This window comes from Eurosta solidaginis, chromosome 1 (genome assembly GCF_040869045.1).
Source record: "Eurosta solidaginis isolate ZX-2024a chromosome 1, ASM4086904v1, whole genome shotgun sequence".
Lineage (NCBI taxonomy): Eukaryota > Metazoa > Arthropoda > Insecta > Diptera > Tephritidae > Eurosta > Eurosta solidaginis.
The window spans coordinates 346,062,325-346,079,927 of NC_090319.1; the positions used below are offsets into that span (position 1 = coordinate 346,062,325).

Consider the following 17,603-nt stretch of genomic DNA (forward strand, 5'->3'; position numbering starts at 1 on the left):
ACGTAAATTTTAATGACCATGTATCTGAAATGAATATCCCCCTTTTTATACATTTGTGTTTACTTACAGTCCTGAAGATGGCTTCAGACTGAAGCCGAAATATTGACAAATTAAAAAAACCAATGAAATTTTAAACATTGTGTTTTATTTAACCACGGCCTTTAAGCTCATTATTATTAACGTAAAAAAATAAAAAGATAAACAAATTTGAAGGACTACTTTTACATAAATGGACCAACAAATAGAAGACAATTTTTCCTTTAATACAGATGTAGTCTTGTTGAATTTTGATAAAAAAACTTTAACAATAGCTCTTGTAAAAGAATCTTGGGATTTAAAACTATAAAGGTGGAGCGCAATCTTTCAATTTAAGGCAACCCATGTTCTTGGGATTAACTAATTGATTATTTAAAATTTAAACACCCATTCTACCTTTATAATTTTAAATCCCAAAATTATTTTACAAGAGCTATTGTTAAAGTTTTTTGGTCAAAATTCAACAAGACAATGTCTGTATTAAAGGAAAAATTTACTTCTATTTTTTGGTCCATTTATATAAAGGTAGTCCTTAAAATTTTTTTATCATCTTTTTATTTTAAATTCTTATCTTTATTTATTTGTTCAAAATAGCAAGGTTTCGCTGACAACACTGGCGGAAACAACAGAATTCCACCTCGCATCATAACAAGAGAATTCCACCTCGTTTGTCAGATACTTAATTTGCACAGTTGAAAACCGTGGTGAAGTTCGCATACGCCTGAAAAATAAATAAAACAAGTAAGGAAGGCTAAGTTCGGGTGTAACCGAACATAACATACTCAGTTGAGAGCTATGGAGACAAAATAAGGAAAATCAATCTGGGGTAACCCTGGAATGTGGTTGTATAACATGTGTATCAAATGAAAGGTATTAAAGAGTATTTTAAGAGAGAGTAGGCCATAGTTCTATGGATGAACGCCATTTAGGGATATCGCCATAAAGGTAGACCAGGGCTGACTCTAGAATTTGTTTGTACGATATGGGTATCAAATGAAAGGTGTTACTGAGCATTTTAAGAGGGAGTGGGCCTTAGGTCTATCGGTGGACGCCTTTTCGAGATGTCCCCATTAAGGTGGACCAGGGGTGATTCTATAATGTGTTTGTACGATATGGGTATCAAATGAAAGCTGTTAATGAGTATTTTGAAAAGGAGTGATCCTTAGTTCCATAGGTGGACGCCGTTTCGAGATATCGCCATAAAGGTGGACCAGGGGTGTCTCTAGAATGTGTTTGTACGATATGGGAATCAAATGAAAGGTGTTACTGAGCATTTTAAGAGGGAGTGGGCATTAGGTCTATAGGTGGACGCCTTTTCGAGATATCGCCATTAGGGTGGGCCAGGGGTGACTCTAGAATGTTTGTACGGTATGGGTATCAAACGAAAGGTGTTACTGAGCATTTTAAGAGGGAGTGGGCATGAGGTCTATAGGTGGACGCCTTTTCGAGATATCGTCATTAGGGTGGGCCAGGGGTGACTCTAGAATGTGTTTGTACGATATGTGCATCAAACGAAAGGTGTTACTGAGCATTTTAAGAGGGAGTGGGCATTAGGTCTATAGGTGGACGCCCTTTCGAGATATCGCCATTAGGGTGGGCCAGGGGTGACTCTAGAATGTTTGTACGATATGGGTATCAAACGAAAGGTGTTACTGAGCATTTTAAGAGGGAGTGGGCATTAGGTCTATAGGTGGACGCCTTTTCGAGATATCGCCATTAGGGTGGGCCAGGGGTGACTCTAGAATGTGTTTGTACGATATGGGTATCAAATGAAAGGTGGTAAGGAGTATTTTAAAAGGGAGTAATCCTTAGTTCTATAGGTGGACGCCTTTTCGAGATATCGCCATAAAGGTGGACCAAGGGTGACTCTAGAATGTTTGTACGATATGGGTATCAAACGAAAGGTGTTACTGAGCATTTTAAGAGGGAGTGGGCATTAGGTCTATAGGTGGACGCCTTTTCGAGATATCGCCATTAGGGTGGGCCAGGGTGACTCTAGAATGTGTTTGTACGATATGGGTATCAAATGAAAGGTGGTAAAGAGTATTTTAAAAGGGAGTAATCCTTAGTTCTATAGGTGGACGCCTTTTCGAGATATCGCCATAAAGCTGGACCAAGGGTGACTCTAGAATGTTTGTACGGTATGGGTATCAAACGAAAGGTGTTACTGAGCATTTTAAGAGGGAGTGGGCATTAGGTCTATAGGTGGACGCCTTTTCGAGATATCGCCATTAGGGTGGGCCAGGGTGACTCTAGAATGTGTTTGTACGATATGGGTATCAAATGAAAGGTGGTAATGAGTATTTTAAAAGGGATTAATCCTTAGTTCTATAGGTGGACGCCTTTTCGAGATATCGCCATTAGGGTGGGCCAGGTGTGACTCTAGAATGTTTGTACGATATGGGTATCAAACGAAAGGTGTTACTGAGCATTTTAAGAGGGAGTGGGCATTAAGTCTATAGGTGGACGCCTTTTCGAGATATCGCCATTAGGGTGGGACAGGGGTGACTCTAGAATGTTTGTACGATATGGGTATCAAACGAAAAGTGTTACTGAGCATTTTAAGAGGGAGTGGACATTAGGTCTATAGGTGGACGCCTTTTCGAGATATCGCCATTAGGGTGGGCCAGGGGTGACTCTAGAATGTTTGTACGATATGGGTATCAAACGAAAGGTGTTACTGAGCATTTTAAGAGGGAGTGGACATTATGTCTATAGGTGGACGCCTTTTCGAGATATCGCCATTAGGGTGGGCCAGGGTGACTCTAGAATGTGTTTGTACGATATGGGTATCAAACGAAAGGTGTTACTGAGCATTTTAAGAGGGAGTGGACACTAGGTCTATAGGTGGACGCCTTTTCGAGATATCGCCATTAGGGTGGGCCAGGGTTGACTCTAGAATGTTTGTACGATATGGGTATCAAACGAAAGCTGTTACTGAGCATTTTAAGAGGGAGTGGGCATTAGGTCTATAGGTGGACGCCTTTTCGAGATATCGCCATTAGGGTGGGCCAGGGGTGACTCTAGAATGTTTGTACGATATGGGTATCAAACGAAAGGTGTTACTGAGCATTTTAAGAGGGAGTGGACACTAGGTCTATAGGTGGACGCCTTTTCGAGATATCGCCATTAGGGTGGGACAGGGGTGACTCTGGTATGTTTTTGTACGATATGGATATCAAATTAAAGGTATTAATGAGGGTTTTAAAAGCGAGTGGCCCTTAGATGTATATGTGAAGGCGTTCTCGCGATATCGACCAAAATGTGGACCAGGTGATCCAGAAAATCATCTGTCGGGTACTGCTAATTTATTTATACATGCAATACCACTAACAGTATTTCTGCCAAGATTCCAAGGGCTGTTGATTTCGCCTTGTAGAACTTTTTCATTTTCTTCTACTTAATATGGTAGGTATCACACCCATTTTACAAAGTTTTTTCCAAAGTTATATTTTGCGTCAATAAACCAATCCAGTTACCATATTTCATCACTTTTTTCGTATTTGGTATAGAATTATGGCATTTTTTTCATTTTTCGTAATTTTCGATATCGATAAAGTGGGCGTGGTTATGGTCAGATTTCGCCCATTTTTTATACCAAGAAAAAGTGAGCTCAGGTAAGTACGTGGGCTAAGTTTAGTGAAGATATATCGGATTTTGCTCAAGTTATTGTGTTAATGGCCGAGCGGAAGGACAGACGGTGGACTGTGTATAAAAACTGGGCGTGGCTTCCACCGATTTCGCCCATTTTCACAGAGAACAGTTACCGTCATAGAATCTATGCTCCTACCAAATTTGAGAAGGATTGGTAAATTTTTGTTCGACTTATGGCAATAAAAGTATTCTAGACAAACTAAATGAAAATGGGCGGAGCCACGCCCATTTTGAAATTTTCTTTTATTTTTGTATTTTGTTGCATCATATCATTACTGGAGTTGAATTTTGACTTAATTTACTTATATACAGTAAAGATATTAAATTTTTTGTTAAAATTTGAATTTAAAAAATTTTTTTTTTAAAAAGTGGGCGTGTTCTTCATCCAATTTTGCTAATTTTTATTTAGCGCATATAGAGTAATAGTGGTAACGTTCCTGCCAAATTTCATCATGATATCTTCAACGACTGCCAAATTACAGCTTGCAAAACTTTTAAATTACCTTCTTGTAAAAGTGGGCGGTGCCACGCCCATTGTCCAAAATCTTACTAATTTTCTATTCTGCGTCATAACGTTAACCCATCTACCAAGTTTCGTCGCTTTATCTGTCTTTTGTAATGAGTTATCGCACTTTTTCGGTTTTTCGAAATTTTCGATATCGAAAAAGTGGGCGTGGTTATAGTCCGATATCGTTCATTTTAAATAGCGATCTGAGATGAGTGCTCAGGAACCTACATACCAAATTTCATCAAGATACCTCAAAATTTACTCAAGTTATCGTGTTAACGGACGGACGGACGGACGGACGGACGGACGGACATGGCTCAATCAAATTTTTTTTCGATCCTGATTATTTTGATATATGGAAGTCTATATCTATCTCGATTCCTTTATATATGTACAACCAACCGTTATCCAATCAAACTTAATATACTCTGTGAGCTCTGCTCAACTGAGTATAAAAATATTGCATTGTCACCGGGTTTTGACTTACGGTCCAAACTTCATGTCTCTAGCTCATCGGGAAGTTGCTCGAAAATCGATCGCAAGATTCCCACCGTTTTTAAAGAATTTGCAGTTATCTTGACTAGCGCACCACCTAGCGGAACTTTGTTTTCTATAAGTTGTATTGTCACCAGGCCTCTAACTAAGTGCCAAGTTTCAAGTCTCTAGGTAACCGGGAAGTTAGTTAAAAATGGATTGAAAGATTCCCAAATTAAAATTTGGTTTCTTACTATCTCGATCCGCGTGCCACCTAGCGCATTTTTTTTTTATCAAATGTTGCATTTTCACCGGGTTCTGACCCACGGCCCAAGTTTCAAGTCTCTAGCTCACCGGCAAGTTACTCAAAAATCGATCGCAAGATTCCTTTCGTTTTTCAGGGATTTGTAGTTATCTCCATTAGCACGCCACCTTGCGGGACTTTGTTTTCTGTAAATTGTATTGTCACGGGGTCTCGAACTATGTGCTAAGTTACAAGTTTCTAGGTAACCAGGAAGTTAGTTAAAAACGGATTGAAAGATTCCCAAATTAAAATTCATTTTCCTAATATTTCGATCATGCGCCACCTAGCGGATTTATTTTTTGATAAAATGTTGCATTGTCACCGGGTTCTGACTTACGGCTCAAGTTTCATATCTCCAGCTCACCGGGAAGTTACTCAAAAATCGATTGCAAGATTCCCCTCGTTTTTCAAGGATTTGTAGTTATCTCACTTAGCGCGCCACCTAGCGGAATTTTGTTTTCTGTAAATTGTATTGTATCCGGGTCTCGAATTATGTGCTAAGCTGCAAGTCTCTAGGTAACCGGGAAGTTAGTTAAAAATGTATTGAAAGATTCCCAAATTAAAATTAATTTTACTAATATTTCGATCCATGCGCCACCTAGTGGATTTTTTTTTTTGATAAAATATTGCATTGTCACCGGGTTCTGACTTACAGCTCAAGTTTCATATCTCCATCACCGGGAAGTTACTCAAAAATCGATTGCAAGATTCCCCTAATTTTTCAAGGATTTGTAGTTATCTCACTTAACGCGACACCTAGCGGAATTTTGTTTTCTGTGAATTGTATTGTCTCCGGGTCTCGAATTATGTGCTAAGTTACAAGTCTCTAGGTAACCGGGAAGTTAGTTAAAAATGGATTGAAAGATTCCCAAATTAAAATTAATTTTCCTAATATCTCGATCCATTTTTTGATAAAATATTGCTTTGTCACTTTGTTCTGACTTACGGCTCAATTTTCATATCTCCAACTCACCGGGAAGTTACTCAAAAATCGATTGCAAGATTCCCCTCGTTTTTCAAGGATTTGTAGTTATCTCACTTAGCGCGCTACCTAGCGGAACTTTGTTTTCTATAAATTATATTGTTACCGGGTCTCGAACTATGTGCTAAGATACAAGTCTCTTGGAAACCGGGAAGTTAGTAAAAAATGGATTGAACGATTCCCAAATTAAAATTAATTTTCCTAATATATCGATCCATGCGCCACTTAGCGGAATTTTTTTGATAAAATATTGCATTGTCACCGGGTTCTGACCCACGGCCCAAGTTTCAAGTCTCTAGCTCACCGGCAAGTTACTCAAAAGTCGATCGCTAGATTCCCCTCGTTTTTTCAGGGATTTTCGTTTATCTCGATTCATCTTCCACCTGGCGGCATCTTGTTTTCCACGAATTGTAGTGCCATCGACTCGCAAACTATGTGCTAAGTTTCAAGTCTGGATCGCCGAGAAGTTAGTTAAAAGTCGATCGCAAAATTTCCATTTTAAAATTAGTTTTCTGTATATCTCGATCCGTGCGCCACCTAGCGGATTTTTTCACTTGCATTGTAATGTCTCTTAGATCTGAACTATGTTCTAAGTATCAAGTGTCTAGCTCAACGGCAGGTTACCGAAAAAGACTTCCGTGGGTCAAAAATTCGTATGGAAATGAGCGGACAAACATGAAAGCGACTTAATATAAAGGTAAAAAAATAGAGAAGCAGAATCCTCATAATGACAATGGAATTATTTGCTTCTTATATCATGGTTTAAGTTATAGAAAATACTGTAGTTTTTTTATATTTACATAAATAAAAGAAAAAAAACTTGATACAATTTTTTTTATATTTTTTTGCTGCCATTTGTGTGTTTGTCGGGGTATTTCCACAATGGTAGCTAAAAAAATTTTGTATTTTGTCATTGGAGTAAAGCCGGTTAATTTTCAGTTATAAGAGTCTTGGTTGTTTAAAAATAAAATCTAAAATTTAACCATGGCTCAACTCAAAAACATAGCTTTGTTCAGATTGTCAAAATCTGCGTGCTGGTGTTAGGCGATTGGAATGGAATGAAAACATAATGTGTGGTGTAAGCATTGTGAATACATACAAGTGAAAAATCTTTCTATTCCACCATTGCCATACCTACCTGTGAAATAATAGCTGACAGGGAGAATGGCTGTCGCGAATGGCCAGAGAATGGAAGAAAGGTATGTTTTTTGCTCGCGGTTGTTAAATTGAAGTGCCATAAATCGCCCATTTGTCTTTCAAAACAGCTGTTCTTTTAAATGTGTATACAGAAAATCAGACTGCATATTGATTTTCATTTCTAAAATCTAGTTAACAGATAAGCCAGTTAAGCAAGCATTTTAAAATATGTAAATAATGCAATAAACCAGTCGTCTACAAAAATTTTTGAGAAACACTATTGAGCAAATGATTTTAGTAATCGAACAGCGATTGAACAGGTGATCGAGGCTGTTTATTATTGTGAACGTTTTTTTTTTCAAACATTCCCCACTTGTATGAATTCACAATGGTTGTAAGAAAATGTTGTCAATGTGTTGGTTTTATTTTGAGTTTCCCATCTCCTTTTGGCAATCCCTACTCCAGTGAAATGAAAAAACTAAAATCAGTTGAGCCATGAATTTAACACACTTCGGCAAAAACGTCTAAAAATTTTTGATAACTTTGAGACTTCAAACTTTTTTTTTTTTTTTTTTGAGATTAACATTTTTAAAAACTTCTCGAGTTTTTTCGGAAACTTGTTTGAAATTACTTTGCATTGCAGTTTTCTTTAGTCGCTTTTTACACACAAATATTTTTGTTGCTGGAACTCGTTAATTGAAGAAAAGGGAGTGACGAGGAAAGCGGACGGGCACAGTGCTTATTGTGCTCGGCGACTTGCTTTGGTGCTATCCTTCTTCTGTCAAATTTTGATTTTGCAAATTTCTTTTTTATTGATATTGAACACAAATTGATAAAATTTTATTTAATTTATCTAATATTTCAGAATAATTTTTCAAATTATCAATAAATAAAAGAAATTTTTAGAAAGAATTGAAATAAAATGTCAAAATGTTGCTTAGAAAAAGTCACCTTGTGTCAATATAATGCGCCACTCCAAAAGAGAAGTTGACAATAACACAGGCCGACAAAATTTTTCCAACATGCAGACCCAGAAACCCGACTATATATTTCCGAAGGTTTATGATGCGCTGAATCCAAATCTGGTTCCTACACCTGAAAAGCCATCGAGATAACATAGACATGATATAGTCGATTACTAATTTTCTTGAATTCAGTCTTATTTTTCTTAAAATTTTGTCTCACACCATAAGTGTGCTAACTGACCACACCTCTACACTATCTAATCGTCGCACAGTGGACTGGAGATTTGGCTTTCAATGGACTTAGGAAAATGAAAAAAATATTAGTTAATAACACAAAAACTTTGATGGGGATTGATTTTAAGTCTCATTACATGACGTTTTAATATATGAGTTTTTTTTCATAAAGTCTTAAACAAAAAAGTTATAGCAAATAAAAAAAATTAATATATGGGAAAATCACATTTTTACCGTTAACTCATTTTACTCAAAACTTGATTAATTTATTTATATAGTTAGGGTTATATGCTATGCAAGGTACTCGGTTTCATTGTTCGAAAAGGTTCGCGTTTTTTTTAATTTTATTTATTTTTTTTTTTTAATGTTAGTATTGCGAATCGCTTTTTAATTCTGAGTAATATTTAAAAAAAATATTTGATAATTCATATTATACATTTAATTTTTTATATTGAAGTTATATTTAACAATCCAAAAAAGTTTCAAATCAAAAATTTAGCTATTCCAGCTTGTTCGTTAATTTTATTTATTTATTTTTTTTTTTTTTGGTTTATGTGATGCTTACTATTCCAGCTTGTTCGTTAGTGCCAAAAGAGTAATTAAAAGCAAAAATTATTCGATCGGTCAATAGTCCATGAATTCTCCAAATATATATATATGACTAAAAAAAAACTAAAAAAAAAACAATTTTTATGTTTTTAAGTAAATGTTGCGTTTCATATGTAGTATTTATATTCGTACCCAATTAAAATTGAGAAACTAAAATATTTAGTTTTCTATATCATAGTCGAGGTTTTGCGGTAGGAGTAGTAGAGATTTCACTGCTTACTAGGTAATTTCGATCTCCTCGATGAAATAAATGGGTCAGAAGTAACTAACAAATTATTTAAAATGTCCTCATTTGTGGCTTTGCGGCTAATGTTGCTTGCATGGTCTCGACGATATTCTCTAAAATCTTTATTTCTGGATTCAGCGACTTCTTCGGACAACTTTCCAATAGGAATGGAACCAAAATGCTCTATTATTGAAGCTCCATGTACTAAAATTTTATGCACACTTGAAGGCATGTAATACCATTCATATATGTAGTTCGACGTAAACTCGAATGGTTTCTCTGGCGTACATGTTGAACTTTTGTACATCTATTGGACACCCACATGAAAGTGCCCCTAATATTATAAAGAATCTTTGAATGAGATTTTCACTAACACCAGTTATAGAGGCGGTAGTTTTAATGTCAGCGAAAAATCGTCTAGCGGTATTTCCATCATTCGTTGTGCCGTGTCCTTGCTTTACCACGTCTACCAATAAACCAGCATGGTTTCTGAAAGAACTCTGTACTGCTCTCCTCTTTTCTTCCAATTTAGATTTATTATCTCCTTTCGCTATCCACGATTTATATTCTAATCGGTAAGATATATGAAGAATACACTCCATAAACCGAATTTTTGCATGCAGAGTTGACATCCCATATTTGTAAATGTCAGTATCAACGTCTATGTTAAAAATTAAAGTGAGTTCATTCATCTCTTTTGGGGTAGCCTTACATATGTCACAACGTTGCGTGGATGTATCACTCAAAATTCATGAAGCTTTTTCATCAATCATGGTTAGTACTAATGAGTGATTGACTTTAACTTTTTCACATTTTGTTTCCGATAAATTGTTGATTTCGAATTGAATCGCATTCATTTCTTGAGTGATGTTATATTTGTTTTCTTGCACAAATTCGAAAAAATTTCGTCGAGATTTCTTGAATTTTGCACACATTTTTAAAATAAAATTGAAAGCTTGTGGGTTAGACCTTGATACATATTTTTATTGAGAAACAGTAAAAATTATTTCAGTGAAGCCAAAATTGCTGAAAAATGAAAAAAATACCTAGATGTACACATATGCTCGTTAGGGTATGTCGATATGAAACCCTGTTACTAAAAGTTATGACTTTTTTAAATTAGGTTCTATGAAAAAATGTTATATAACAATAAATTATGGAAAAAGATCACAGAATACAAAAATGTACATTTAAAGTTCTGAGTCCCAACTTTTAAATTTCGGTCCACTGCGTCGGGTACCAAGTCACACACAACCCTAACACTTAGAAACCACCCCTACCATACCGCAAGCAGGCTAACCCACCTAACCTTGGGAGCAGCGAGTTTAGTCGCAAATTTTCTTAAAATAAGTCTTATTTATCTAGATATCTCACACCACATGTGGGCTAACCAACTTAACTGTTAACCCATAAACTCCCGTATCCCCTAACCCCTAGATTTTCAGGTGTAGGAATGATATTTGAGCAAACTCGAAGCCATTTGAAAGAAGAAGACTTGTACTTAAAGATGCCAGCCTATTATTTTGGTGAAAGAAAACATCTGCAAGGCTACATAACCTCAAATATGGGCAAAATCGATGTTTTTGCACTTTTAGGTTAGGATATCTCGAAAACCAGAGCTGATAGAGCAATTCTGAGACTAGATTTCAATTCATCTCATCAAAATCCTTCGAAAATATATAGTCCGGATTCTGGGTCTGAGATGCTGTCGGCCTGTGTAATTAGCAACAAAAGTATTTGTTTGTAAAAAGCAACTAAGACTTTATATTAAATTTTTTTCTTAAATTAGCTTAAATAAATTGTATAAGCAAATGTTGATTGATAAACTTTTTTAATCATTGTTGCTTTTATTAATGTGTACACAGGTATATATAAGTGCATGCATATACACATATACATACATATATATATATTAGTATATATTAGGCCGGGCCGATTTGTGGGGAGGCAAAAAAATCGCCCATTGCTCTGTGAAAATCATATTCTAGGGATCAAAATAAGAAACTTTGCCGAAGGAACCATACCTCTAAATCGAATTCTGGTGTCCCCCAATTTGGGTCGAACTTTTGGGTAGGGGCAAATTTTGAAAAATCCCACTTTGATCCATTTAGAGTGCTCCAATCGAGTCCAAATGTATGACCGACCCCCACTAACTTTGGAGGCCCGACCCACCGATGCCAGTGGCACACCCCCTGGAACCCCCCTGGTGGCTCACCATACAAACATTTCAAAAAATTGCCGGTTTTGCACTTTACATGAAAAAATCAGCACAAACATATCCATACCAACTGAAAATAGGTGCACCACTGCGTATACGTAACATTTTATTATTACGTATAAACAAATAAAAAAATTTGCAATAAAATAATTTGAAATGTATGTATGGTGAACCCCCAGGGGGTTCCAGGGGGTGTGCCACTGGCATCGGTGGTTCGGGCCTCCAAAGTTAGTGGGGGTCGGTCATACATTTGGACTCGATTGGAGCACTCTAAATGGGTCAAAGTGGGATTTTTCAAAATTTGCCCCTACCCAAAATACCCAAAAGTTCGACCCAAATTGGGGAACACCAGAATTCGTTTTAGAGGTATGGTTCCTTCGGCAAAGTTTCTTATTTTGATCCCTAGAATACGATTTTCACAGAGCAATGAGCGATTTTTAAATCGACCCGCCCTAATATATATGCTTATTTATAGTCATATCTCGATGTAATATAATTCTTGGAAACCTCGCAAGTGTCGTTTAAGCTTTCGATTACAATTAGATTTTAAAATTGCTCAGCTACTGCCATGCCAGCCTCTTGTTATATAAGTAATTTCTATTACAGCTTTAAACTATAATAGAAATTAATCTGCGATAGATAAAGAAAATCATATTCTAGGAATGATAACTAGGTGCCCTTACTTTATTTAAGTGTATGCCTCTTTACCACAGTGGTTTGTACTAAGTGGGGGATGTAGATGTAGCAGTTAAAGTTTTCGCGTATTTGAATATATGCATCCAATAGAATTAGTCTTTGAATAACGATAGACTCACTAAAGGAATCTACGGCGTCTCATTGCCAGTGGCTACAAACTGGCAATAAGATGACACCTCAAGAAAGCTGATTCGGCGAGTAGCTGATGGCTTTTCATATGGATAGTGCGGATCACGTCCGACCATACCATGTTAACTCATGGCCCTCATAATAAAACTTGGTATAAATCTTTACTTTTTCTCCTCTTCCTCGAAACTTCATTTATTTGAATAATCGATACGTTTGCATATTTCAATACATAGAAAGCTATACGAAAACTATGTATATTTATGTACAGTGGTATTTCATATAACCTATCCAACAATACTACACTTATAACGAATATTCAACATGCCTAGCTGCACTCTACGAAAATCATATGGAAATGTTTCGTTTTGGTGTGGAGCTCCGAATTTATGAAGTTATATAAAAATAAAACCCCATTTTTCCCGCAATATATAAATAGAATAAAAAATCAAACAAATTTCACTACGAAAATTTCTGTACGAATAACAAAAGAGTTATATTTAATGCTGATAACAAATCTAAATATTAATGGTGTGACGAATATTAGTATCACTAAGCGATACTACCATCACTAAGCTGATACTAAGCAGTATGTACGTAAACAAATCAATCATCATCTACACACATACATACAAGGCAACGGAGAGATACTCATAAACACATGTAATCATCAGCCAAAGTAGTACTCACATATCCACACGCATATGCCTATGTGAGAGACTATAAACTACAAATACACATGCATATGCATATGCGAGAGGCTATAAACTACAAATACACACACATATAGCTGGTAACCAAGTAGTAGATTCTAGAAGAAGAAACGTCTAGACATTTGGAGAAATATGCGGGAAAGGCAACAGAGAGTACAAAAGCAGAGCAAGCTGAGTAGTCAGTAATCATTTTTGATTTAAGCACGCTATTGGTTGCGAAGTATAAGTGTTATTGTGAAGTACTTTCAAAGTAGTCTAACAAAGACTATTTTGCATTATTGAATATTGGAGTTATTTATTCAACAATTTAGCGATTCGAACGTTAGCAGAAGGTTGCAAATACATAAGCAGAATTTCCCAAAATTCGTTACAATAGTATTAACTGATTATTGTAGCTTTTTTCTGATAAGTTTCTTTTAAAAATCATTAAATATTTCTCTTTTTTTTAGACAAGAATGCAGAGTTTATCGCCAGTCACTTCCAATTATGACATAAGTACAACCTTCAAGAATATGATCAAAAAAGAGGGCATAATGAGGTGTGTTGAATATTTATTGGTTTTTAAATTGATAAGACTTTTAAATAGCTACATACATATCATAATTTTTTGCATTTGTGCTGCATAGGCCAATACGTGGTGTCTCGGCTGTTGTTGCTGGCGCTGGCCCAGCACATGCGCTCTACTTCGGTTCCTATGAGATGACAAAAGAGCTCCTGACTAAATTTACTACCAATAATCATGTCAATTATAGTGAGTTAAAACTCTTTATATGTATGTATCTTATGTATGAGAAGTTCCAAACCAAAGCGCATTAAATGCACCCTTAATTTTACCTAAGATATGGACGGGATTAAGCTTCACATTCCAAAATCTATGTAACAATCTTTATGAGAAGTAAGAAATCGAAAATTTAGTCCTTCTGGAACATCCAAAAAAGTATGTTTCATTGCAAAACGGAATAATTTGATATAGTTCTTACATTTTTTGAGTTAAACATTTCTTCTTTATATAAATGAGGATTAATTGTGATGTACTGGTATACTCTCTAACGATTATTCGAGGAGTACTTAAAGAGTATTTAAGAAGTATACGAGTACGCCATAACTGATACTCATACGTTTAAATAATATGATCCAATTTAAATTGCGATGTCCTAGGCCAGGATCATCTACTCGGCATACTTCTTCAGATTTACGGCATGGAACGTTTACGGGCGCGAATTTTCCAAAAAATCAGAAGTTGGCCCATGTACTTCATATTGGAGTACTAATATGACGAAAATGGTACACAGAATCCACCCATTTTTCCCAGCGTCGCTGAAATAAGCCTCTCTTATTCTACAAAGACGGCCGCCGTGGTATGGTGGTAGCGTGCTCCGCCCACCACATCGAAGATCCTGGGTTTACGCACCAGGCAAAGCAACATCAAAATTTAAGGAACCAGTTTTTTCAATTAGAAGAAAGTTTTTCTAAGCGGGGTCACCCCTCGGCAGTGATTTGCAAGCACTACGAGTGTATTTTTGCCATGAAAAACTTCTCAGTGAAAACTCAACTACCTTGTAGATGCCGTTCCGAGTCAGCATGTAGGTACTGTCCCACCAGTAGGAAAAACTAAAAGGAGCCCGACCCAAATTTGAAGAGAAGCCCGGCCCAAAATATCTTCGGAGGTTGTTGTTGTTGAAGCGATAAGGACAATCCCCGAAGGTTTTGAGCAGTGTTATCGAATGTTCATGGTCCTTTGCCGGATGCAGATCCGGTAACAAGCACCATTAAGGTACTAGCCCGACCATCTCGGGAACTATTTAGTATGACCACATGAAACCTTATAGACCAAAACGCCCTCCCACCCCCTAGATCCATTAGGATTCGCCACGGGTAGGTAATTGCACTGGAAACCCCTTGAAAGGGTTCGCTGCACAACCACTTGAATCAATTCGGTTTTTAGTCGCCTCTTACGACACGCGTACTTTCCGCGGGTATATTCTAAGCTCCCTAACCCGCTGGTGATATCTTTGGAGGTTATTGCGCCTTACATTTATTGTTTTTAATCTACAAATAGTTAATACTGTTGCCATCAAAATGCAATAATTCCAAAAAATTTCGAAAAAAAACGCAATAAAAAAGTTTTTAAGACCAAACCTGTTTTAACTTCAAATCTAGTTGTTATTTGAAAATCTGCCTCATTTTAAGACTTTTTCTCATTTATCTAGGAACTTGTTAGGAGTCACTACTTGCGTTTTGGTTTGCAACACCTCATAACAACAGCTGAGTGGAATATCATTCTATCTTGGCTGCGGTTTCGAAAACGCCCTATTTCTGAATAAGTTTCAAAAACGCCCTATATCAGAATTTGGTTGAAGAACGCCAAATCTTAGATTTTTTTTTCATAAACGATCCAGCTAATGTCAAAATGTGTTGAATTTCAGCTCAGATAGTTTTTGAAACAAATCCTGAGATAGGGCATTCTTCAACCTAATTTTGAGGTAGAGTGTTTTTGAAACAAACTCTGGAATAGGACGTTATTTAAAAGTTGTCTGAAGTCGAACAGTTTCGAAACGTCAACCGATATAGCTTGATATTCCACTCAGTAATCGATATATGCGAATATGAAAATAGTAAACATTAGAAGCAAATTTTATTATTTTCTTTTACTATTTGCGTAAAAAAACACTTTAATGAACTCTGTAACTAAAAAACTATGCAAATTTATCTCAAAAAAGTTTTCGAAAGATTCGAAAATATGAGAAATGTTCAAAAACTGACTTAAAATTTCGAATTTTCTGAAAATTTTTGAGTATGAAGTTTTTCAACTTCTGTCGCATTTTCGATAATTTAAGAAAAAACTTTACGGAATTCTGTAACTGAAGCCATCCGAACCCATCTTAAGCCTGTTTCCTAAAAATACGGAAATCTTAAAAATGTTAAAAGTTTGCATGACAATTTTAAGTTTTAGTTTTGGAGTTTTTTGAGTATGCAGCTTTGTATCCCAGTCAAAGTCTGATAAAGTACATGTTATAAATCGCTCAAATCTCGCATCGATTTTTTAGGGCGGGTCAAATTGTATGGGGGAAAAGAACTTCAGGTGTACATGCAGTTTCTGAATCTATGGGTCACACTGAGTAATATTGTCCATGGGACCATAGGTCTGATATGAATTTCGAGCCTCCCTAATTTTGTTAGAAAATATTTTTTTTAGAAATTTTTATTATTATTTTTGTTAGAAACTATGTTGGGCTATTTAAAAATTGAATTTGCAATATGGAAAAGTAAAATATTCGTCGATTTTTGCAACAAATTCGTCGATTTTCCCCAAAAAGAAAAGATAAAATGCGAAAAATAGCAGGAAAGCGCCCCATAGCGACGAATATTTTACTTTTCCATATTGCAAATTCAATTTTTAAATAGCCCAACATATTTTCTAACAAAAATAATAATAAAAACTTCTAAAAAAAAATAGTTTCTAACAAAATTAGGGAGGCTCGAAATTCATTTCAGACCTATGGTCCCATGGACAATATTACTCAGCATGACCCATAGATTCAGAGGTAGTAGTGCAGTTTACGGTACCCACCCTAAAGTTGGACCAAGATTTTCGAGTGAGGTATCAAAGACGCGTATTAATGTCGAGAACAATAAGGCGGAAAAGAAAAATTGTATCTCTCTCCGGAGATATTTGCAGTTAAAGTTGGCGATTTTCATGTGGTTGTTGTGGTTGTACCTTCCCACAAAAAAAATTGTGCATCACCGTGGCAGTAGCCAGAAAGGTATTCTGCGCAAAAATACTATGGATCCCACCCCGGTTTCGGAGGGACCCGCGGGTCTTTTTTCGGCTTTTCGTTAATATCTTTTGAACGGGTAAAAAAGTTAACTTCCGCTTTCGGATTCTTGATCTAGACGTGAATACGCGTCTTTTGATACCTCACTCGAAAATTTTGGCCCAAATTTCGGTGGGTACCGTAAACTGCACTATTACCGATTCAGAAACTGGATGTGCCTTTTCAACAATAAATTTGACCCATCCTAGTATGCATAGTTTTAATTTTAAAAAATTGGTGTTAATTTTAACTGCTATTTTCTATAAGCGGCTGTACATATGTATGTAAACTCATATTTTTATACTGCTAACAAAATATATTTTTTTATTTGACGCTTCGCCCTCTTAGTGGCCTCTGGCGCTGTAGCGACACTCATACACGATGCTGTATCGAATCCCACAGAAGTGATAAAACAACGTATGCAAATGTATAATTCAAAATATAAAACTGTTATTGGTTGTATGAAGGATGTATATCGGACTGAAGGCATTCATGCGTTCTACCGATCTTACTCAACGCAACTGGTGATGAATATACCATATCAGACAATACATTTTGCGACGTATGAATTTTTTCAGAATATGGTATGAAAAATTACAATTAAAATATTTTACTAAATAAAGTTTAAACATATTTTTAATAGTTGAATGACGAACGAGGATATAATCCTATGGTTCATATGGTTGCTGGTGGTGCTGCCGGTGGAAGCGCGGCTGCTTTTACAACGCCATTGGATGTTGTGAAAACATTATTAAACACACAAGAAAATGGCCATACAAAAGGCATGGTGGAAGCAATTCGACAGGTAAGGAAGTACAGAGTGTACGTAAATATTTGTTTTAGATACACATCTATGATTTGGGTATTGTTTGAAAAATAGCATCTAAAATATTTGCTCTTTATACA

At 36.1% G+C, this 17,603-nt stretch overlaps 1 protein-coding gene across 3 annotated transcripts in view; it reads left to right on the forward strand.

The window, feature by feature from the left end:
* The window catches only part of mfrn (mitoferrin), a 50,193-nt gene that overhangs the window by 22,439 nt on the left and 10,151 nt on the right, over positions 1–17,603 (forward strand). For all 3 annotated transcript variants that reach the window (XM_067762515.1, XM_067762517.1, XM_067762516.1), the window contains exons 3-6: positions 13,332–13,420; positions 13,509–13,633; positions 17,046–17,281; positions 17,341–17,502. In XM_067762515.1, coding sequence (XP_067618616.1) covers positions 13,332–13,420; positions 13,509–13,633; positions 17,046–17,281; positions 17,341–17,502 — 612 coding nt within the window. The remainder of the gene's footprint in view (positions 1–13,331; positions 13,421–13,508; positions 13,634–17,045; positions 17,282–17,340; positions 17,503–17,603) is intronic.